The sequence below is a fragment of the Oncorhynchus mykiss genome, chromosome 26, assembly GCF_013265735.2.
Source record: "Oncorhynchus mykiss isolate Arlee chromosome 26, USDA_OmykA_1.1, whole genome shotgun sequence".
Lineage (NCBI taxonomy): Eukaryota > Metazoa > Chordata > Actinopteri > Salmoniformes > Salmonidae > Oncorhynchus > Oncorhynchus mykiss.
This window is the reverse complement of record NC_048590.1, coordinates 44,335,503-44,359,837: the sequence shown is the minus strand read 5'-3', so window position 1 is coordinate 44,359,837 and position 24,335 is coordinate 44,335,503. Positions and strand designations below refer to the sequence as shown.

Here is a 24,335-nt window from a genome sequence, read left to right as displayed (position 1 = left end):
AGTACTGTTCAGGAATACTGCTATACACATTGATATTCCCTAATGAAAGCTATGTTGGTTCACAGTACTGTTCAGGAATACTGCTATACACATTGATATTCCCTAATGAAAGATATGTTGGATCACAGTACTGTTCAGGAATACTGCTATATACATTGATATTCCCTAGTGAAAGCTATGTTGGTTCGCAGTACTGTTCAGTAATACTGCTATACACATTGATATTCCCTAGTGAAAGCTATGTTGGTTCGCAGTACTGTTCAGTAATACTGCTATACATATTGATATTCCCTAGTGAAAGCTATGTTGGTTCGCAGTACTGTTCAGTAATACTGCTATACACATTGATATTCCCTAGTGAAAGCTATGTTGGTTCGCAGTACTGTTCAGTAATACTGCTATACATATTGATATTCCCTAGTGAAAGCTATGTTGGTTCGCAGTACTGTTCAGTAATACTGCTATACACATTGATATTCCCTAGTGAAAGCTATGTTGGTTCGCAGTACTGTTCAGGAATACTGCTATACATATTGATATTCCCTAGTGAAAGCTATGTTGGTGCGCAGTACTGTTCAGGAATACTGCTATATACATTGATATTCTCTAGTGAAAGCTATGTTGGTTCGCAGTACTGTTCAGGAATACTGCTATACACATTGATATTCTCTAGTGAAAGCTATGTTGGTTCGCAGTACTGTTCAGGAATACTGCTATACATATTGATATTCTCTAGTGAAAGCTATGTTGGTTCGCAGTACTGTTCAGTAATACTGCTATACACATTGATATTCCCTAGTGAAAGCTATGTTGGTGCGCAGTACTGTTCAGGAATACTGCTATATACATTGATATTCCCTAGTGAAAGCTATGTTGGTTCGCAGTACTGTTCAGGAATACTGCTATACACATTGATATTCTCTAGTGAAAGCTATGTTGGTTCGCAGTACTGTTCAGGAATACTGCTATACATATTGATATTCCCTAGTGAAAGATATGTTGGTTCGCAGTACTGTTCAGGAATACTGCTATACATATTGATATTCCCTAGTGAAAGATATGTTGGTTCGCAGTACTGTTCAGGAATACTGCTATACACATTGATATTCCCTAGTGAAAGCTATGTTGGATCACAGTACTGTTCAGGAATACTGCTATACATATTGATATTCCCTAGTGAAAGCTATGTTGGTTCGCAGTACTGTTCAGGAATACTGCTATACACATTAATATTCCCTAATGAAAGCTATGTTGGTTCGCAGTACTGTTCAGGAATACTGCTATACACATTAATATTCCCTAATGAAAGATATGTTGGATCACAGTACTGTTCAGGAATACTGCTATACATATTGATATTCCCTAGTGAAAGCTATGTTGGTTCGCAGTACTGTTCAGGAATACTGCTATACATATTGATATTCCCTAGTGAAAGCTATGTTGGTTCGCAGTACTGTTCAGGAATACTGCTATACACATTGATATTCCCTAGTGAAAGCTATGTTGGTTCACAGTACTGTTCAGGAATACTGCTATACACATTGATATTCCCTAGTGAAAGCTATGTTGGTTCACAGTACTGTTCAGGAATACTGCTATACACATTGATATTCCCTAATGAAAGCTATGTTGGTTCGCAGTACTGTTCAGGAATACTGCTATACACATTGATATTCCCTAATGAAAGCTATGTTGGTTCACAGTACTGTTCAGGAATACTGCTATACACATTGATATTCCCTAATGAAAGCTATGTTGGTTCACAGTACTGTTCAGGAATACTGCTATACACATTGATATTCCCTAATGAAAGCTATGTTGGTTCACAGTACTGTTCAGGAATACTGCTATACACATTGATATTCCCTAGTGAAAGCTATGTTGGTTCGCAGTACTGTTCAGGAATACTGCTATACACATTGATATTCCCTAGTGAAAGCTATGTTGGTTCGCAGTACTGTTCAGGAATACTGCTATACACATTGATATTCTCTAGTGAAAGCTATGTTGGTTCGCAGTACTGTTCAGGAATACTGCTATACATATTGATATTCCCTAGTGAAAGATATGTTGGTTCGCAGTACTGTTCAGGAATACTGCTATACACATTGATATTCCCTAGTGAAAGCTATGTTGGTTCGCAGTACTGTTCAGGAATACTGCTATACATATTGATATTCCCTAGTGAAAGATATGTTGGTTCGCAGTACTGTTCAGGAATACTGCTATACACATTGATATTCCCTAATGAAAGCTATGTTGGTTCACAGTACTGTTCAGGAATACTGCTATACACATTGATATTCCCTAATGAAAGCTATGTTGGTTCACAGTACTGTTCAGGAATACTGCTATACACATTGATATTCCCTAGTGAAAGCTATGTTGGTTCGCAGTACTGTTCAGGAATACTGCTATACACATTGATATTCCCTAGTGAAAGCTATGTTGGTTCGCAGTACTGTTCAGTAATACTGCTATACACATTGATATTCCCTAGTGAAAGCTATGTTGGTTCACAGTACTGTTCAGGAATACTGCTATACACATTGATATTCCCTAGTGAAAGCTATGTTGGTTCTCAGTACTGTTCAGGAATACTGCTATACACATTGATATTCCCTAGTGAAAGCTATGTTGGTTCACAGTACTGTTCAGGAATACTGCTATACATATTGATATTCCCTAATGAAAGCTATGTTGGTTCGCAGTACTGTTCAGGAATACTGCTATATACATTGATATTCCCTAGTGAAAGCTATGTTGGTTCACAGTACTGTTCAGGAATACTGCTATACATATTGATATTCCCTAATGAAAGATATTTTGGTTCACAGTACTGTTCAGGAATACTGCTATATACATTGATATTCCCTAGTGAATGTTTTGTCTTCACCCTCTGAATGGTACACATAAACAATCCATCTCAATTGTCTCAAGGCTTAAAAATCCTTCTTTATCCTGTCTCCTCCCCTCCATCTACACTGATTTGAAGTGGATTTAACAAGTGGGATCAATAAGGGATCATATCTTTCACCTGGTTTCGCCTAGTTAGTGTATGTCATGGAAAGAGCAGGTGTTCCTAATGTTTTGTACGCTCCGTGTATAATGCAGCACTACAACTCTGATGGAATTCCATGCCCGGATGCCCAACTCACGCCGATGCACTCCCAGTTGAAGGAAGGTTAGTGAGCCCCTGGCGGGCAAAATAAATGCTACAAATACAACATAAAAACAAACCACATCACCTTCAACAACTGGGAGGAAACTGTGCTCAACAGACACAACTGGGAGGAAACTGTGCTCAACAGACACAACTGGGAGGAAACCATGCTCAACAGACACAACTGGAAGGAAACCATGCTCAACAGACACAGCTGGGAGGAAACTGTGCTAAACAGACACAACTGGGAGGAAGCCAGCATGGTTTCCTCCCAGTTGTGTCTGTTCGCGCTGAACCACGCTAAACAGACACGACTGGGAAGAAACCGCTAAACAGACACAACTGGGAGGAAACCGTGCTAAACAGACACGACTGGGAGGAAACCGTGCTGAACAGACACGACTGGGAGGAAACCGCTAAACAGACACGACTGGGAGGAAACCGCTAAACAGACACGACTGGGAGGAAACCGTGCTAAACAGACACGACTGGGAGGAAACCGTGCTAAACAGACACGACTGGGAGGAAACCGTGCTAAACAGACACGACTGGGAGGAAACCGCTAAACAGACACGACTGGGAGGAAACCGTGCTAAACAGACACAACTGGGAGGAAACCGTGCTAAACAGACACGACTGGGAGGAAACCGTGCTAAACAGACACGACTGGGAGGAAACCGTGCTAAACAGACACGACTGGGAGGAAACCGTGCTAAACAGACACGACTGGGAGGAAACCGTGCTAAACAGACACGACTGGGAGGAAACCGTGCTAAACAGACACGACTGGGAGGAAACAGTGCTAAACAGACACAACTGGGAGGAAACCGTGCTGAACAGACACAACTGGGAGGAAACCGTGCTGAACAGACACAACTGGAGAGAAAAACATTTAGATAGTGATGGTCCCATCCTGTTCTATACCCAACTCTCTGACATAGTGACGGTCCCATCCTGTTCTATACCCAACTCTCTGACATAGTGATGGTCCCATCCTGTTCTATACCCAACTCTCTGACATAGTGACGGTCCCATCCTGTTCTATACCCAACTCTCTGACAGATAGTGATGGTCCCATCCTGTTTTATTCCAACTCTCTGACAGATAGTGACAGTACCATCCTGTTCTATACCCAACTCTCTGACAGATAGTGACAGTCCCATCCTGTTCTATACCAACTCTCTGACAGATAGTGACAGTCCCATCCTGTTCTATACCCAACTCTCTGACAGATAGTGACAGTCCCATCCTGTTCTATACCCAACTCTCTGACAGATAGTGACAGTCCCATCTTGTTCTATACCCAACTCTCTGACAGATAGTGACAGTCCCATCCTGTTCTATACCCAACTCTCTGACAGATAGTGACAGTCCCATCCTGTTCTATACCCAACTCTCTGACAGATAGTGACAGTCCCATCCTGCTCTATTCCCAACTCTCTGACAGATAGTGACAGTCCCATCTTGTTCTATACCCAACTCTCTGACAGATAGTGACAGTCCCATCCTGTTTTATTCCAACTCTCTGACAGATAGTGACAGTCCCATCCTGTTCTATACCCAACTCTCTGACAGATAGTGACAGTCCCATCCTGCTCTATTCCCAACTCTCTTGACGGCTCCCATGGTCCTCACTCTTATTCTCATTCCCAGAAGTCTGTGACAGATTCTTTTGCATCCTATAAAGGGAAAGGGGAATACCTAGTAAGTTCCACAACTGAATGCATTCAACTGAAATATGTCTTCCGCATTAAACCCAACCCCTCTGATTATAGCTCAGTAAGCCGTACTTTAGCTATGGAATTCTACTCTAAACTGTTTCATCAATAGTTAAGATAGTTAAGACCTCTCTGGTTAGGATGACTAACAAGAATGACTGTTTCCCTGCCTGGAAGAAAGGTGTGCGTCCATAGGACACTGTATTGTATCTGACTAGGAGGGATACACTGTCCACTAGAGGGCACTGTAGCCATGTGAATACCACCATCAATCTGTCCTCACATAGACTCTACAGCCCCTCTTCTGAATCTAACGGTCCACAACACACAAGCATCACACACTCTTCTCTCCCTCTGGAGAACATCGAGGACGCACACGCTTAGAGACTCACACTTTGATACACACACTTACACACACGTGCCCTTTGAAGTCAGTCAGAGCATTAGAGCCTTGGCTCATTGTGAAACCTAGTGTAACTAAACTAACTATGTTTTCTTCTGTCTGGCCTTCTTTTTCCCCCTGTTTTGTAGTTGATGTAAATGTGTGTGTGTGTGTGTGTTAGCGTTAGCCTGCCTGCCTGTATGTGCATGATTAGAATCAAGTGTGTTTGCCAGCTCGCTGACAGAGAGAGACCAGACAGATCAGTTCAGTCTACTGTTGTTTTGTTTGGAGCAGTTGTTGCTGTCGGCAGCTTAGTGATGGAGCTGTTGTTGCTGTCGGCAGCTTAGTGATGGAGCAGTTGTTGCTGTCTGCAGCTTAGTGATGGAGCAGTTGTTGCTGTCGGCAGCTTAGTGATGGAGCAGTTGTTGCTGTCGGCAGCTTAGTGATGGAGCAGTTGTTGCTGTCGGCAGCTTAGTGATGGAGCAGTTGTTGCTGTCGGCAGGTTAGTGATGGAGCAGTTGTTGCTGTCGGCAGCTTAGTGATGGAGCAGTTGTTGCTGTCGGCAGCTTAGTGATGGAGCAGTTGTTGCTGTCGGCAGCTTAGTGATGGGAGTCATAGTGATGGGAAGAGAAGGTTGTTGAGGAGGTCAATTCAGGTCAATAACTCCTTATTTCTCCCATAAGGACCAATGGTACATTTTGGCCACTCAAAAAAATGTACAACAAAAAAAATCTAATGTATCTATCATTGTGTACAATGTGATGTGTTAGCATATGTAATACATGTCAGTACATGGTTATGGTCGTTGATAGGACTGTTAGGGGTTATCCAGGGTTATAAGAGGTTTTCAGACCTCAAGTAGTCATGTTTGCAACAGAAGGCGTGGGTGGGACATGTACTCATCTCTAATAATGTTCAGTAAACTTTGGTTTTGGAGTGGGAGTGAGACAGTAATGTGAAATTCAATTGAACATGATTTCCCAAATGGTACTCTTTTCCCTATGAAGTGCACTACTTTTGACACAAGTCCTATGGGCCCTGGTCAAAGCTAGTGCACTATATATGGAATAGGATGCCATTTGGGATGCAGGCTCTCCGAGTTCCCCCTCATCTGTTCGGAGCCGCCCCATGTAAAACTGCTGACATTTCTCCTCCGCTCTGACAGACACGGATGTTCCTGTCGCCTCCCAAACCACACGTCTCAGATTAACACTGATTGCTGCACAGGGGTAGAATATACTCCCCTGAAATGGGAACGTTTAACTGATTTCATCTCCTAGCTGGTGTCTTCTCAGTGTAGCCTGATCATTTGTCCTGGAGTGGAAAACAGCTCCAGATAAAATGTTTAGCCTGCATCAGCCCCTGATCAGCCTGTGATTAGCCTCATGTTTCACTGTGATTGAGTGAGCCCGGTTACTCCTCCCACACCCTCGCATGACTAATGAGCTGTTTGCATGCCGAGGTTACTGATTGGACGAGCATGCATATTATATGAATAGGGATTGGACCAGGCCCGAAAGTGAATGAGGACCCGCTGGCAAAGTGGGAGATGGAATGGAGGTTGAAGCATTTCGTCTGTCGGTGTGAGGGTGGGATGGAAAGGGGGGTGGAGTGGTAGGTATACAGTTGGATTCACTTCACATAGCTTCACATGGCTCTCTCAGAAAGAGATGGGGAGAGATGGATTCTCATCCATCATATAAAGATGAAAGGATGGACAGATGTAGAGGGATGGATAGAGGATGAAGGGATGGATAGAGGATGAAGGGATGGATAGAGGATGAAGGGATGGATAGATGAAGGGATGGATAGAGAATGAAGGGATGGATAGAGGATGAAGGGATGGATAGAGGATGAAGGGATGGATGGAGGATGAAGGGATGGATAGAGGATGAAGGGATGGATGGCGGATGAAGGGATGGATGACGGGATGGATAGAGGATGAAGGGATGGATAGAGGGATGGATAGAGGATGAAGGGATGGATAGAGGGATGAAGGGATGGATAGAGGGATGAAGGGATGGATAGAGGGATGAAGGGATGGATAGAGGATGAAGGGATGGATAGAGGGATGAAGGGATGGATGAAGGGATGGATAGATGGATGAAGGGATGGATAGCGGATGAAGGGATGGATAGAGGATGAAGGGATGGATAGTGGATGAAGGGCTGGATAGCGGATTAAGGGATGGATAGAGGATGAAGGGATGGATAGTGGATGAAGGGCTGGATAGAGAGGGATGAAGGGATGGATAGAGGGAGGATAGCGGATGAAGGGATGAATAGCGGATGAAGGGATGGATAGAGGGAAGATAGCGGATGAAGGGATGAATAGCAGATGAAGGGATGGATAGAGATGGATGAAGGGAGGGATAGTGGATGAACGGAGGGATAGAGGAGGGATAGTTGTCTACGTGTAGTCTGGGTCCTGTCTGGATAATGAAACTACATGTAGCCTCAGCCTCTGGGTCCTTTCAGGATAATGCACACTGACTCTGAAGTATTTGTTTTCACTCTACTTTTGTGTGTGTGTGTGTGTGTGTGTGTGTGTGTGTGTGTGTGTGTGTGTGTGTGTGTGTGTGTGTGTGTCAGGGTTTCTGTTTTTAAAATGTGGCACGGGACATAGGCAAAGTTCCTTTGTCCAGTGTCTGTGTTCTTTTGGCCATCTTAATCTTTGTGTTTGTTTTATTGGCTTTTTCTTTGCAACTCTGCCTAGAAAGCCAGTCGCCTCTTCACTGTTGACGTTGAGACTGGTGTTTTGTGGGTACTATTTAATGAAGCTGCCAGTTGAGAACTTGTGAGGCGTCTGTTTCTCAGCTAGACACTCTAATGTACTCTTGCTCAGTTGTGCACCGGAGCTTCCCGCTCCTCTTTCTATTCTGGTTAGAGTCAGTTTGCGCTCTTCTGTGAAGGGAGTAGTACACAGTGTTGTAGAAGATCTTCAGTTTCTTGGCAATTTCTCGCATGGAATAGCCTTCATTTAAGAAGAAAGTTCTTTGTTTCGGGAGTTGTAGCGATGAGACAATATAGAAGCTGCTAAAAACAATTGGATACCACGAAATTGGGGAGAAAAAAGGGGTAAAATTCTAATTAAAAAAATAAATATATATAAATTATATTGGAGATTCTTCAAAGTTGCCACCCTTTGCCTTATCGACAGCTTTGCACACTCTTGGCATTCTCTCAACCAGCTTCACGAGGTAGTCACCTGGAATGCATTTCAATTAACAGGTGTGCCCTGTTAAAAGTTAATTTGTGGAATTTCTTTCCTCAATGCTTTCGAGCCAATCAGTTGTGTTGTGACACGGTGGGGGCGGTATACAGAGGAGAGCCCTATTTGGTCAAATAAGCAAAGAGAAACAGTCCATCATTACTTGAAGACATGAAGGTCAGTCAATCTGTAAAATCCCAAGAACTTTCAAAGTTCTTTCAAACTTTCAAATAAATGCTTCACAGAGTTCAAGTAACAGAAACATCTCAACATCAACTGTTCAGAGGAGACTGTGTGAATCAGGCCTTCATGGTTGAAACCACTACTAAAGGACACAAATAATAAGAAGAGACTTGCTTGGTCCAAGAAACACGAGCAATGGACATTAGACCGCTGGAAATCGGTCCTTTGGCCTGATGAGTCCAAGTTTGCGATTTTTGTTTCCAACCGCTGTGTCTTTGTGGAGCGCAGAGAAGGTGAACGGATGATCGCCTTATGTGTGGTTCCCACCGTGAAGCATGGAGGAGGAGGTGTGGGGGTGCTTTGCTGGTGACACTGTCAGTGATTTATTTAGAATTCAAGGCACACTTAATCAGCATGGCTACCACAGCATTCTGCAGTGATATTCCATCCCATCTGGTTTGCGCATAGTGGGACTATCATTTTGTTTTTCAACAGGACAATCACCCAACACACCTGTAAGGGCTATTTTACCACGAAGGAGAGTGATGGAGTGCTGCATCAGATGACCTGGCTTCCACAATCACCTGACCTCAACCCAATTGAGATGGTTTGGGATGAGTTGGAGTGAGTGAAGGAAAAGCAGCCAAGAAGTGCTCAGCACGTGGGAACTCCTTCAAGACTGTTTGAAAAGCATTCCAGGTGAAGCTGGTTGAGAGAATGCCAAGTGTGCGCAAAGCTGTCATTAAGGCAAAGGGTGGCTACTTTGAAGAATCTCAAATATAAAATATATTTTTGGTTACTGCATGATTTCATGTGTTATTTCATAGTTTTGATGTCTTCGCTATTATTCTACAATGTAGAAAAAAGTAAAGAAAACCCCTTGAATGAATAGGTGTGTCCAAACTTTTGACTGGTACTGTGTGTGTGGCTTATAATAAAAATCTCTATATATACAAAAAAATATATGGGGGATTGGAAACGATGCAGACAATTACATGTATGGAAGCTACAATCTATCTAAAAATGTAAAGCTTTTCTACCCCCTCCCCAATAATAAACACTTATAGATCAAATGTATTTCCGTCGACTGGTATTTCCATCAATGAATAGAACCATTATTTTGCTGTCTTTTTTTTATTCCTGTTTATTGGCCGGTGCCAGTTTTTTATTTATCTGCTTTTCATATTACCAACTAATGGAAACCCTGGGTGTGTAGGTGTGTGCATATTTTGTGAATCTATGTCAAATACATGCATGTTTGTGTGTGAAACCAACCAAGTCAAGACAGCTGGCTCTACTCTTCCTGAACCATGATTAAATATTACGTGTATAACAAACTTCTAAACCTCCCTTCTCTGTAAATGATGATTGTACTTCCACTTTGCATGGGAAGCTACTGTTTAGCAGTTGGCAGCAACTTAACTCTATGTAGTTGGTGGGTCTTGGTCTAAACTCCCAGGGTCCATACTTACGACATTGCATGTCTCTTGATTTAAACCAGTGGTAACGCGACCTAGGCATGCAGTTTGATTTCCCGTAACAATAGTTGTTCTCCATATTAGGACGTGATCAGGTATATCTTCAACAATTCTGTGCTCGTCATTCCTTGACATTAAAGCTGCAATATGTAACTTTTTGGGCGACCTGACCAAATTCACATAGAAATCTGAGTTATAGATCTCATTTAAAGTCTAAGAAGCAGTAGACCTGTTCTATGTCCACTATTTCTATGCTTGCAGTTCTAAAGTTTTGTTTTTGCATCTTTAGCGTTTGGTTTTGTACAGCAGCTTTAAACAGCTGAAAATACAATCTTTTTTGTTATAGAAAATATATTTCAGAGGTTTAGATTGTACAATGATTCTCTACACTATACTTGATTGTTTTGTCACAAACTGAAATTAGGCAAACTATTTGAATTTTAGCAACCAGGAACGAGGAGTGATTTCTGCATAGTGTACCTTTACTGCATGTACCTTTACTCCATGGCTTATGCCTTGTTCTTATGCTATCTGAGTGACTCAAACATTATAACAAAATCAGTGGAGGCACCGTGCCATGGCATTGAGAATTTTAGATTCTCTCTGACTGTCTAGTTTTTATTTTGATGATTCATAGTTCTCAAAGATAATATTATTTAAATATATATAGGTCCATTATCTTTCCGACTTACTTTATATCTGGTAATACGTTTAAGTTTACACTGAAAATGTTTTACCTTCCCGATTTGTTTTGTGTGTTTTTTTTGTGGTATTTTTAATTTTGTTTGTAATTTTCTCTCGACTGACCCTGGTTTTCAAAGTCTGACTCTTTCACTGGTGAAAGTCGACCAGTAGAAGCAGCAGTGACATGGCAGCTGTTGAGGACTTCAGTGGCCTGTCACTGCTTTATCTTGTCTCCTCTGAGTGTCACACTCCATAGACACACATGGTTTGACAGCACATACCGCACATTCCTTCTGCATGTGTGTACATACGTGTTTGTGTGTGGCGCACCTAGACCTTAAACAACCCCTAGCCACTACACATAGAAACACATGGTTTTTAAACTGGACGGTAGTTGGTGCACACACACATATCACCACACACACAGTCTACAAATGTCTGCATGTCTTTGCTGCTCCACTTTCCTTGGATCTCCCTGGGATGCCGTCATTCCAGCTGATCGCCCTTCCTGTGTGGAGTGTATTGATCCCTTCATTTCCTCCCGCTTTCCCTGAAATCATCACTAAGTGGAGACCATCCCTGACCAATGGGGATAACACACACACACTATAAACGGGAGCTCAACACAAGTCAACACACTAACACAGCTGATGGTGTCCAGACATGTGCAGCAGTGTTTTTCTTCTCCCTCTACCCTGCAGTGTTTCACATGGAATTAGTTCCAGGATAAACTTTACCTGTGACGTTCAACTGACAGATGGAGAGAAGCAGAGGATAGCTTCACACATAAACACACACACATACACAGCAGCTAACCCGCCAGCTTTCCTTCTAACAAGAGAACATCTTAGTCATCTCCTCCAGACACAGCCCTGGAATTTACTGATTAAACTGATCAAACTATCACCTTGTTAAGTCATTTACCGAAACCCAAGCCCTGTGTGTGTGATGACTTCTCTCCTGTCGCCTGTTCTCTGCTGTCCTGGAAGCCCAGCCAAGCCTAACCTCCGTCAGTTAGAACATGAGGTCACACAAACACAGCAGGGGAAACTCACTCTCACACAAACAAACTTGTTTGCACTTGTTGGTGTCTTAGTGTGTGGGGGTGTGTTGATCTCTCAGGGGAAATAACATATGATGTAGAAAATGTGTTCCTGGTCTGGTGTTTTGTTTGGGAAACATACCTCTACTCTCCTGTCTCTATCCTCTACATTGTACAGTGCCTTGCGAAAGAATTCGGCCCCCTTGAACTTTGCGACCTTTTGCCACATTTCAGGCTTCAAACATAAAGATATAAAACTGTATTTTTTTGTGAAGAATCAACAACAAGTGGGACACAATCATGAAGTGGAACGACATTTATTGGATATTTCAAACTTTTTTAACAAATCAAAAACTGAAAAATTGGGCGTGCAAAATTATTCAGCCCCTTTACTTTCAGTGCAGCAAACTCTCTCCAGAAGTTCAGTGAGGATCTCTGAATGATCCAATGTTGACCTAAATGACTAATGATGATAAATACAATCCACCTGTGTGTAATCAAGTCTCCGTATAAATGCACCTGCACTGTGATAGTCTCAGAGGTCCGTCAAAAGCGCAGAGAGCATCATGAAGAACAAGGAACACACCAGGCAGGTCCGAGATACTGTTGTGAAGAAGTTTAAAGCCGGATTTGGATACAAAAAGATTTCCCAAGCTTTAAACATCCCAAGGAGCACAGTGCAAGCGATAATATTGAAATGGAAGGCGTATCAGACCACTGCAAATCTACCAAGACCTGGCCGTCCCTCTAAACTTTCAGCTCATACAAGGAGAAGACTGATCAGAGATGCAGCCAAGAGGCCCATGATCACTCTGGATGAACTGCAGAGATCTACAGCTGAGGTGGGAGACTCTGTCCATAGGACAACAATCAGTCGTATATTGCACAAATCTGGCCGTTATGGAAGAGTGGCAAGAAGAAAGCCATTTCTTAAAGATATCCATAAAAAGTGTTGTTTAAAGTTTGCCACAAGCCACCTGGGAGACACACCAAACATGTGGAAGAAGGTGCTCTGGTCAGATGAAACCAAAATTGAACTTTTTGGCAACAATGCAAAACGTTATGTTTGGCGTAAAAGCAACACAGCTGAACACACCATCCCCACTGTCAAACACGGTGGTGGCAGCATCATGGTTTGGGCCTGCTTTTCTTCAGCAGGGACAGGGAAGATGGTTAAAATTGATGGGAAGATGGATGGAGCCAAATACAGGACCATTCTGGAAGAAAACCTGATGGAGTCTGCAAAAGACCTGAGACTGGGACGAAGATTTGTCTTCCAACAAGACAATGATCCAAAACATAAAGCAAAATCTACAATGGAATGGTTCAAAAATATACATATCCAGGTGTTAGAATGGCCAAGTCAAAGTCCAGACCTGAATCCAATCGAGAATCTGTGGAAAGAACTGAAAACTGCTGTTCACAAATGCTCTCCATCCAACCTCACTGAGCTCGAGCTGTTTTGCAAGGAGGAATGGGAAAAAATGTCAGTCTCTCGATGTGCAAAACTGATAGAGACATACCCCAAGCGACTTACAGCTGTAATCGCAGCAAAAGGTGGCGCTACAAAGTATTAACTTAAGGGTTAAGGGGGCTGAATAATTTTGCACGCCCAATTGTTCAGTTTTTGATTTGTTAAAAAAGTTTGAAATATCCAATAAATGTCGTTCCACTTCATGATTGTGTCCCACTTGTTGTTGATTCTTCACAAAAAAATACAGTTTTATATCTTTATGTTTGAAGCCTGAAATGTGGCAAAAGGTTGCAAAGTTCAAGGGGGCCGAATACTTTCGCAAGGCACTGTAAACCATGGTAATAATACTGGTAAATAACCTCATCTCTTGTCTCCATCCTCTTCATGGTAATAATACTGGTAAATAACCTCATCTCCTGTCTCCATCCTCTTCATGGTAATAATACTGGTAAATAACCTCGTCTCCTGTCTCCATCCTCTTCATGGTAATAATACTGGTAAATAACCTCATCTCCTGTCTCCATCCTCTTCATGGTAATAATAGTGGTAAATAACCTCATCTCCTGTCTCCATCCTCTTCATGGTAATAATACTGGTAAATAACCTCATCTCCTGTCTCCATCCTCTTCATGGTAATAATAGTGGTAAATAACCTCATCTCCTGTCTCCATCCTCTTCATGGTAATAATACTGGTAAATAACCTCATCTCCTGTCTCCATCCTCTTCATGGTAATAATACTGGTAAATAACCTCATCTCCTGTCTCCATCCTCTTCATGGTAATAATAGTGGTAAATAACCTCATCTCCTGTCTCCATCCTCTTCATGGTAAACCATGGTAATAATTAAGCAATAAGGTCTGAGGTGTGGCATATGGCTGATATACCACTGCTAAGGGCTGTTCTTATGCACAATGCAGTGCAGAGTGCCTGGACACAGCCCTTACTTAGCCTTTGTATATTGGTCACATATAAACTAGTTACCAACAAATCGAGCAGTAAATATACATGTTTTATCATACGCGTTGTATACGGTAGGATATACCACAGCTGTCAGCCAATAAGAATTCAGGACTCAAACCACCCAGTTTATAATGGTAAATAACCTGTGCATGTGGGTTTTAGAGAAGTGTTTCAGAGCAGTGTTGTTGTTGTTTTTTACTCGAACCAATGGAGCTTGAAAACCTGTCAACAATCCATGAGAAAGACCCTAGGAGATATGTGGTAAAGCCTTTCAACATGTTCGAAACCAGAGCCTTCTAATTGGACTCCTGACCTAATTGGCCAATGATAATAGTCATATGTCATCCCAGAGCCCCAGGGAGATAATGTCTTTATCTAAACATAGTGGTCTGTCCATAGAGGTAGGAAGAGGCCTCATCTCTTACTTTAAAATGGTGGAAACCATCAATGGCAATGTCCGCGCTAAGATGGGTTGTATTTGTCCAGAGCTCTCGTTCGACCTCCATGGGTCAGTCTCCGGAAGAGAGGGAGCTGAGATCCTTGTATCCTCTCCAATACAAGACTGTAGCCAAAACTACAATCCAGCCTTTAGCTGGGGTCAAACACTGACCGCCTCCCTCCCTTGAGGAGCCACTGCAATAATAGAACAGTACAGATGACCACATCAATGCTTTGGGAGTTTGGAGAGTTAACATTGTCTAATGCTGCATTCATTACACTAATGTTACTGGCAGGTTGTCCATATGTCCAGCTTCAACATTAAATCCCCCCACCTGTCATCAACTCTCCTTGTCAAATGCCCCCCCCCCCACCTGTCATCAACTCTCCTTGTCAAAAGCCCCCCCCCCCCCCCCCCCACCTGTCATCAACAGTCCTTGTCAAATGCCCCCCCCCCCACCTGTCATCAACTTTCCTTGTCAAAGCCCCCCCCCCACCTGTCATCAACTTTCCTTGTCAAAGCCCCCCCCCACCTGTCATCAACTTTCCTTGTCAAAGCCCCCCCCCCCCACCTGTCATCAACTTTCCTTGTCAAAGCCCCACCCCCTCACCTGTCATCAACTTTCCTTGTCAAAGCCCCCCCCCCCCACCTGTCATCAACTTTCCTTGTCAAAAGCCCCCCCCCCCCCCCCCCCGGCTTTGAATTGGCCTGTTGTGTAGTCTATAGCTGGAATGTGAATTGTGGAGAGTGTACAACGTGTTGTGTGTGTGTGTGTGGCTTGAATCCTCTCCTTGTCCTGCTGAATAACCTCTGGCTGGCGCTAGCTAACTCGATAGCTGTTAGCATCATCTAAGCCCCCAGTCATCTAACAAACAAATTAGTTGCAACGCAGCTCAGACTGACTGTGTGTGGAGGAGGAATTCCTCTGGAATAAAAACACTGGGGTCAGCTGGAACGGATCGCTGCAGGACACACACACACACACACACACACACAGTTGATTTGTCTGGAATTACTGTAGACATGTTTGTCCGACAGACTAGTGAGTAATGATGCAGCTAATAGTCTAAATGGGGTGAAGAGGAAGACCGACAGAGTGAAAAGAAAGAGACATTCTCTCCATTTATTACATTAGACTAAATATCAGGAATTACATTGTTTTTCCTCTCAACACTTAATGAGAAACGAGGGAGGGATACACCGACGAACAAAAATGTTCCTGACAGAAACGGTGGCGCAGCTCTACTCCCGGACCTCAGCATGCCGCAAGGCTGTGTGTGTGTGTGTGTGTGTGTGTGTGTGAGCGAGCGTCTCTCATCTCATGATCTCATCTCTGTCTCCTCAGGGCGTATCCTGGACCTGAAGACAGGAACAGTGAAGAAAGAGGGGCAACAGTCGTCTATGAGGATGTGCATGGGCTCCAGACGATCCTTCATCTGCAGAATGAGGTGTGTCTCTGTCTGTGTGTCATTCCTCCATGAGCACATGGATGGTCTTTGCCTGTCTTAGGTGTGTGTGTGTGTGTGAGCGCAAGTGTGCACAATATATCAACTGGATCCATCTCTCCATCTGCGGGGGATTTAAAGTGTTAAGTGATAAACACCTGTGTTGTAGACTCACTCCCAATAGGACTCATCCATCCTCTAACTCTTGGAACTACCCATCCTGGATCCGGGAGAATTGTCATCAACTACACTAGTTAGCATAGCGCAACGGCCAAATAATCTTACTAGAAAATATTCATATTCATGAAATCACAAGTGAAATATAGCGAAACACAGCTTAGCCTTTTGTTAATCACCTGGCCACTTACGCAATGTGGTCCTTCTTCATTCTTCAACATTCTTCAACATAAAGGTGTGAAACTACGTCTAAAGGCTGTAGACACCTTAGGGAAGACGTAGAAAAAGGAATCTGGTTGATATCCCTTTCAATGGCCAATAGGGATGCATAGGAACACAACGGTTTCAAAATATGAGTCACTTCCTGATTGGATTTTTCTTAGGCCTGCAATATCAGTTCTGTTATACTCACAGACAATATTTTTACAGTTTTGGTAACTTTAGAGTGTTTTCTATCCTAATCTGTCAATTATATGCATATTCTAGCATCTGGTCCTGAGAAATAGGCCGTTTACTTTGGGAACGTTAATTTTTCCAAAAATAAAAAGAGTGTCCCTTAGCTTCAAGAGGTTCAAACTTAGTCATCTCTGATATGTAGATACCTTTGTCTCCCTACATCCGCAATCATCCAGTCTTTGGTTCACACCTGCCTGGGAGATGCGTTCTGTATCCCAAATGGCCTATTCCCTATATAGTGCACTACTTCTGACCAGGACCCATAGTGCACTACATAGGGAATAGGGTGTCATTTGGGACGTAGACTGTGATGTGCGTGTATCCATAATCAATTTCACCCCCCCGCGGCCATGCTTTCCCCCCCGCGGCGTACGCTTTCCCCCCGTGGCCATCGAGCCATATGCTTTCCCCCCGCGGCCATCGAGCCGTACGCTTTCCCCCCGCGGCCATCGAGCCGTACGCTTTCCCCCCGTATGCTTTCCCCCCGTGGCCATCGAGCCGTACGCTTTCCCCCCGTGGCCATCGAGCCATATGCTTTCCCTCCTCAACCATCGAGCCATATGCTTTCCCCCCACGGCCATCGAGCCATATGCTTTCCCCCCGCGGCCCACGTATGCTTTCCCCTCACGGCCATCGAGCCATATGCTTTCCCCCCGCGGCCATCGAGCCGTATGCTTTCCCCCCGTATGCTTTCTATCCCCAAGATGATGTGAAGACGCACCATTGGTTAATGTGATGGATGCTTCCATAGCTCACACATCATTATGTATGACCTATCCTGCTGCAGATATATCCATAATGTCGGGAATCCAGTTTAGAATCCCCCCTGGGTGGGTGTGTTTGTGGCATGCACCACCGCCCCCTCCCACTGGCTTCAACCCTGAGCACTACTTTTGTTTATTTCATTCTCAGGATGTTTAGAAATCTAGAAACCGGTTCCCCTAATACCCACAGATTGACCGCTAAAATGTTTTTGAACTTAAATGTTTGACTCAAGCGGGTTTTAAAAAACCCAGACCACTGACACGTGTCTCCCCGATATTTCCGATGCGGCCTGGCGTGCCTAAAGCCTCGTTAGCACAGGAATGGAGATGTTTGTGTTTGTTGTCTGCTTCACTCACATTACACAGATGCTAATCACGCTTTGTTAGGACGACTGGAATGTGTGTGTGTCTTTTGTTCCTTTTGCTATTTAGGCCGCTTGGCAAATTGAAAACAGCATGCAGGGATGACTGTCTGCACTCTGCGGTGACCACAGCTGAGAATACACAACACACACACACAGAGCCCCGAACAGCATGCCATGCAACCAAGTGGAAAGGAATTGTTCATTTTTCAACATCATTTCAGGGAAGCTAATATTAGCTAACTCCAGAAGAGCAGAAGATGCTGTCCTCTTTAACATTTTGTTGATCAGTGGAAAAACCCAGGTTGTCCCTCCTCTCTGCTCTCAATAATACCTGACTCACCCGCTGAAAGAAACTCATGTCAAATGGCTTCCATCTTGGTTTCCATACTGTGAGACTGTGTAGACTTGGTTACAGCAGTTAAAGCTGACATCACCATAAATCCCCTCTGCTTCTATTAAACTTCCTTAATCCAGGTTCTCAGGTCTCTGTGAGATACAGTCTGTTCTGTAAGAGAGACCTGGTCCCTCTACATTTCTATGCAGTCATCTAATCAGTACACGTGTCATTTAGCAGACACAAAAACACAAACACACACAAAAGCAGGTTCAGATTTCAAATGTATTGTTCTCATTGAGGAGAATCCTATCCACAGCAACATGGCAACACACCAAACAAGATTTTCCAATAACACTCACCATGCCTGTGTTCCAAATGGCACCTTATTCCCTATATAGTTCATAGGGCTCTGGTCTAAAGTAGTGCGCTATATAGGGAATAGGGTGCAATTTGTCCTGCATTCATAGTCTCACACAGCGAACATAACAGTACATTACATAATGTCAGGCACTGGTTATTTGTTCTGTGTGCGTGTGTGTGTGTGTTCTGGTTTATGGTCCATACACCTCATCAGTGCTGTGGGTTGACATGTCCCCAGTTCAGCAGCTCTTGTGTTCTAGCTCTCTGGTCTGAACATCTCTCGGTTTTCAGTGGCACTGATTAACATTAGTCTCTGTCTCCTCCCACTCCGTTCCTTTCTCTGTGTGTCTGTCTGTTTCTGCATTCATACCTGTGGGGGTGGACTACACGTGTGCCAAATGGGAGCCCTAGGCCCAGAGTTAGCATTGTATGTGTGACGTATAGCAGGCTTCCCCAACTGGCGGCCCGCGGGTGATTTTATTTGCCCCTCCCAAGTATTCGTAGAAAAAAAAAATGACATGACTGTTAAACAGCAGAAAATCAGCTCCAAGTGATGCACATTTTGGAAATCTGTTCCAAAGTATTCCCACGCATACCAAAGAGAGATGTGATCCTATACACCAAAGTATTCCCACGCATACCAAAGAGAGATGTGATCCTATACACCAAAGTATTCCCACGCATACCAGAGAGATGTGATCCTATACACCAAAGTATTCCCACGCATACCAAAGAGAGATGTGATCCTGTACACCAAAGTATTCCCACGCATACCAAAGAGATGTGATCCTATACACCAAAGTATTCCCACGCATACCAAAGAGATGTAATCCTATACACCAAAGTATTCCCACACATACCAGAGAGATGTGATCCTATACACCAAGGTATTCCCACGCATACCAAAGAGAGATGTGATCCTATACACCAAAGTATTCCCACGCATACCAAAGAGAGATGTGATCCTATACACCAAAGTATTCCCACGCATACCAAAGAGAGATGTGATCCTATACACCAAAGTATTCCCACGCATACCAAAGAGAGATGTGATCCTGTACACCAAAGTATTCCCACGCATACCAGAGAGAGATGTGATCCTGTACACCAAAGTAGTCCCACGCATACCAGAGAGAGATGTGATCGTATACACCAAAGTATTCCCATGCATACCAGAGAGAGATGTGATCGTATACACCAAAGTATTCCCACGCATACCAAAGAGAGATGTGATCCTATACACCAAAGTATTCCCACGCATACCAAAGAGATGTGATCCTATACACCAAAGTATTCCCACGCATACCAGAGAGATGTGATCCTATACACCAAAGTATTCCCATGCATACCAGAGAGAGATGTGATCGTATACACCAAAGTATTCCCACGCATACCAAAGAGAGATGTGATCCTATACACCAAAGTATTCCCACGCATACCAGAGAGAGATGTGATCCTATACACCAAAGTATTCCCATGCATACCAGAGAGAGATGTGATCCTATACAAATGTGAGGTTTGAAATGATTGTTTTGGTCAAATATTCTTCTTGTCAAATATGCAGTCTACAAATTGTGTGATTATGTTCGGACCCCCTGACCATCCGCTCAAGAAAAGATCGTCCCGTGTCTGAATCTAGTTGATGATCTCTGATGTACAGTACACTGTGTTTCTACCAGATCGTCCCGTGTCTGAATCTAGTTGATGATCTCTGATGTATAGTACACTGTGTTTCTCACAGATCGTCCCGTGTCTGAATCTAGTTGATGATCTCTGATGTACAGTACACTGTGTTTCTCACAGATCGTCCCGTGTCTGAATCTAGTTGATGATCTCTGATGTACTGTACACTGTGTTTCTCACAGATCGTCCCGTGTCTGAATCTAGTTGATGATCTCTGATGTACTGTACACTGTGTTTCTCACAGATCGTCCCGTGTCTGAATCTAGTTGATGATCTCTGATGTACAGTACACTGTGTTTCTCACAGATCATCCCGTGTCTGAATCTAGTTGATGATCTCTGATGTACTGTACACTGTGTTTCTCACAGATCGTCCCGTGTCTGAATCTAGTTGATGATCTCTGATGTACTGTACACTGTGTTTCTCACAGATCGTCCCGTGTCTGAATCTAGTTGATGATCTCTGATGTACTGTACACTGTGTTTCTCACAGATCGTCCCGTGTCTGAATCTAGTTGATGATCTCTGATGTACAGTACACTGTGTTTCTCACAGATCATCCCGTGTCTGAATCTAGTTGATGATCTCTGATGTACAGTACACTGTGTTTCTCACAGATCATCCCGTGTCTGAATCTAGTTGATGATCTCTGATGTACAGTACACTGTGTTTCTCACAGATCGTCCCGTGTCTGAATCTAGTTGATGATCTCTGATGTACAGTACACTGTGTTTCTCACAGATCGTCCCGTGTCTGAATCTAGTTGATGATCTCTGATGTACAGTACACTGTGTTTCTCACAGATCGCCCCGTGTCTGAATCTAGTTGATGATCTCTGATGTACAGTACACTGTGTTTCTCACAGATCGCCCCGTGTCTGAATCTAGTTGATGATCTCTGATGTACTGTACACTGTGTTTCTCACAGATCGTCCCGTGTCTGAATCTAGTTGATGATCTCTGATGTACAGTACACTGTGTTTCTCACAGATCGTCCCGTGTCTGAATCTAGTTGATGATCTCTGATGTACAGTACACTGTGTTTCTCACAGATTGTCCCGTGTCTGAATCTAGTTGATGATCTCTGATGTACAGTACACTGTGTTTCTCACAGATCGCCCCGTGTCTGAATCTAGTTGATGATCTCTGATGTACAGTACACTGTGTTTCTCACAGATCGCCCCGTGTCTGAATCTAGTTGATGATCTCTGATGTACAGTACACTGTGTGTTTCTCACAGATCGTCCCGTGTCTGAATCTAGTTGATGATCTCTGATGTACAGTACACTGTGTTTCTCACAGATCGTCCCGTGTCTGAATCTAGTTGATGATCTCTGATGTACAGTACACTGTGTTTCTCACAGATCGTCCCGTGTCTGAATCTAGTTGATGATCTCTGATGTACAGTACACTGTGTTTCTCACAGATTGTCCCGTGTCTGAATCTAGTTGATGATCTCTGATGTACAGTACACTGTGTTTCTCACAGATCGTCCCGTGTCTGAATCTAGTTGATGATCTCTGATGTACAGTACACTGTGTTTCTCACAGATCGTCCCGTGTCTGAATCTAGTTGATGATCTCTGATGTACAGTACACTGTGTTTCTCACAGATCGTCCCGTGTCTGAATCTAGTTGATGATCTCTGATGTACAGTACACTGTGTTTCTCACAGATCGTCCCGTGTCTGAATCTAGTTGATGATCTTTGATGTACAGTACACTGTGTTTCTCACAGATCGTCCCGTGTCTGAATCTAGTTGATGATCTCTGATGTACAGTACACTGTGTTTCTCACAGATCGCCCCGTGTCTGAATCTAGTTGATGATCTCTGATGTACAGTACACTGTGTTTCTCACAGATTGTCCCGTGTCTGAATCTAGTTGATGATCTCTGATGTACAGTACACTGTGTTTCTCACAGATCGTCCCGTGTCTGAATCTAGTTGATGATCTCTGATGTACAGTACACTGTGTTTCTCACAGATTGTCCCGTGTCTGAATCTAGTTGATGATCTCTGATGTACAGTACACTGTGTTTCTCACAGATCGTCCCGTGTCTGAATCTAGTTGATGATCTCTGATGTACAGTACACTGTGTTTCTCACAGATCGCCCCGTGTCTGAATCTAGTTGATGATCTCTGATGTACAGTACACTGTGTTTCTCACAGATCGCCCCGTGTCTGAATCTAGTTGATGATCTCTGATGTACAGTACACTGTGTTTCTCACAGATCATCCCGTGTCTGAATCTAGTTGATGATCTCTGATGTACAGTACACTGTGTTTCTCACAGATCATCCCGTGTCTGAATCTAGTTGATGATCTCTGATGTACAGTACACTGTGTTTCTCACAGATTGTCCCGTGTCTGAATCTAGTTGATGATCTCTGATGTACAGTACACTGTGTTTCTCACAGATCATCCCGTGTCTGAATCTAGTTGATGATCTCTGATGTACAGTACACTGTGTTTCTCACAGATCATCCCGTGTCTGAATCTAGTTGATGATCTCTGATGTACAGTACACTGTGTTTCTCACAGATCGTCCCGTGTCTGAATCTAGTTGATGATCTCTGATGTACAGTACACTGTGTTTCTCACAGATCGTCCCGTGTCTGAATCTAGTTGATGATCTCTGATGTACAGTACACTGTGTTTCTCACAGATCGTCCCGTGTCTGAATCTAGTTGATGATCTCTGATGTACAGTACACTGTGTTTCTCACAGATCGTCCCGTGTCTGAATCTAGTTGATGATCTCTGATGTACAGTACACTGTGTTTCTCACAGATCATCCCGTGTCTGAATCTAGTTGATGATCTCTGATGTACAGTACACTGTGTTTCTCACAGATCATCCCGTGTCTGAATCTAGTTGATGATCTCTGATGTACAGTACGCTGTGTGTTTCTCTTCAGATGTGGCAGCACTCCACTGGACCACATCTCTCTCAACCGACTGTCCAACATGAGGAAGAGATACAGGTGAGACACTTTACTATTCCTATCTTTCTCTTTTACTAGATGTTCTTCTCCCCTGTCTCAATATGGCCTCAGAAATAAATAACTTACCAGTGATTTAACTCTTCAGAGATTACATCATTGGAATGTTTTTATTTAGAAGGCCATGATGCGACGGCTCCCATTTTACTTGTGGAACTACATTGTCCAGCAGACAATGAAAACTATGGCCTGCGCTCACATGACTGTGTTTTGTTGATTGTGCCCAAGGTCCGTACAGAGCTAGGGAAAAAGCTTTCCAGTTCTCTGCACCTTTCTCTTGGAACAAGCTTCAGGGCCTGAAATGACAGGAGCATGTCCCTTTTTAAATGAGTTTAAAGCTAGGTTGAACACTATGATGGAAAATTAAGTTGCACCATACTTTCCCAAACCATCTTGCTGTAGTGTTTTATGTTGTAAATGTGTCTGCAACTTTGCCAGGTCTTGAACAAATCTAAATGAGACTAACCTCGTCAAATTAACATCAAACATTTTTCTAAAGCCCTTTTTATTTCAGCAGTTGTCACAGTGCTTTACAGAAACCCAGCCTGAAACCCCACAGAGCAAGCAGTGTAGATGTAGACGTACAGTGGCCAGGAACATCTCCCTAGAAAGGCAGGAACCTAGGAAGAAACCTAGTGAGGAACCAGGCTAGCAGATAAATCTTCTCCCTCTTCTTCTCCTCCTCTCTCTACCTCTTCTCTTGTTTGTGTGTACGTTTTTGTTTGCCTGTACAACTTTGTGTGTAGGGTTTTTTCTGCCATTGAAATCCTTGGGTGGCTGCATAAGAATTGTTATGGTCCAAACATTGTATATAAAAAAGTGTACAAAACATTAGAAACACCTTCCTAATATTGAGTTATACCCCCTTTGGCCCCCAGAACAGCCTCAATTCGTTGGGGCATGGTGTCAATTGTTCCACAGGGAAGCTGGCCCAGGTCTACTCCAATGCTTCCCACAGTTGTCAAGTTGGCTGGAAGTTCTTTGGGTGGTGGACCATTCTTGATACACAGGAAA

At 43.4% G+C, this 24,335-nt stretch overlaps 1 protein-coding gene across 6 annotated transcripts in view; it reads left to right on the top strand.

Moving 5' to 3' along the window:
- Positions 1–24,335, top strand: part of LOC110506172 (aryl hydrocarbon receptor nuclear translocator 2) — a 126,809-nt gene that overhangs the window by 24,045 nt on the left and 78,429 nt on the right. For all 6 annotated transcript variants that reach the window (XM_036963456.1, XM_036963453.1, XM_036963452.1 and 3 more), the window contains 2 exons: positions 16,081–16,183; positions 23,238–23,303. In XM_036963456.1, the coding sequence (XP_036819351.1) occupies positions 16,081–16,183; positions 23,238–23,303 (169 nt within the window). The remainder of the gene's footprint in view (positions 1–16,080; positions 16,184–23,237; positions 23,304–24,335) is intronic.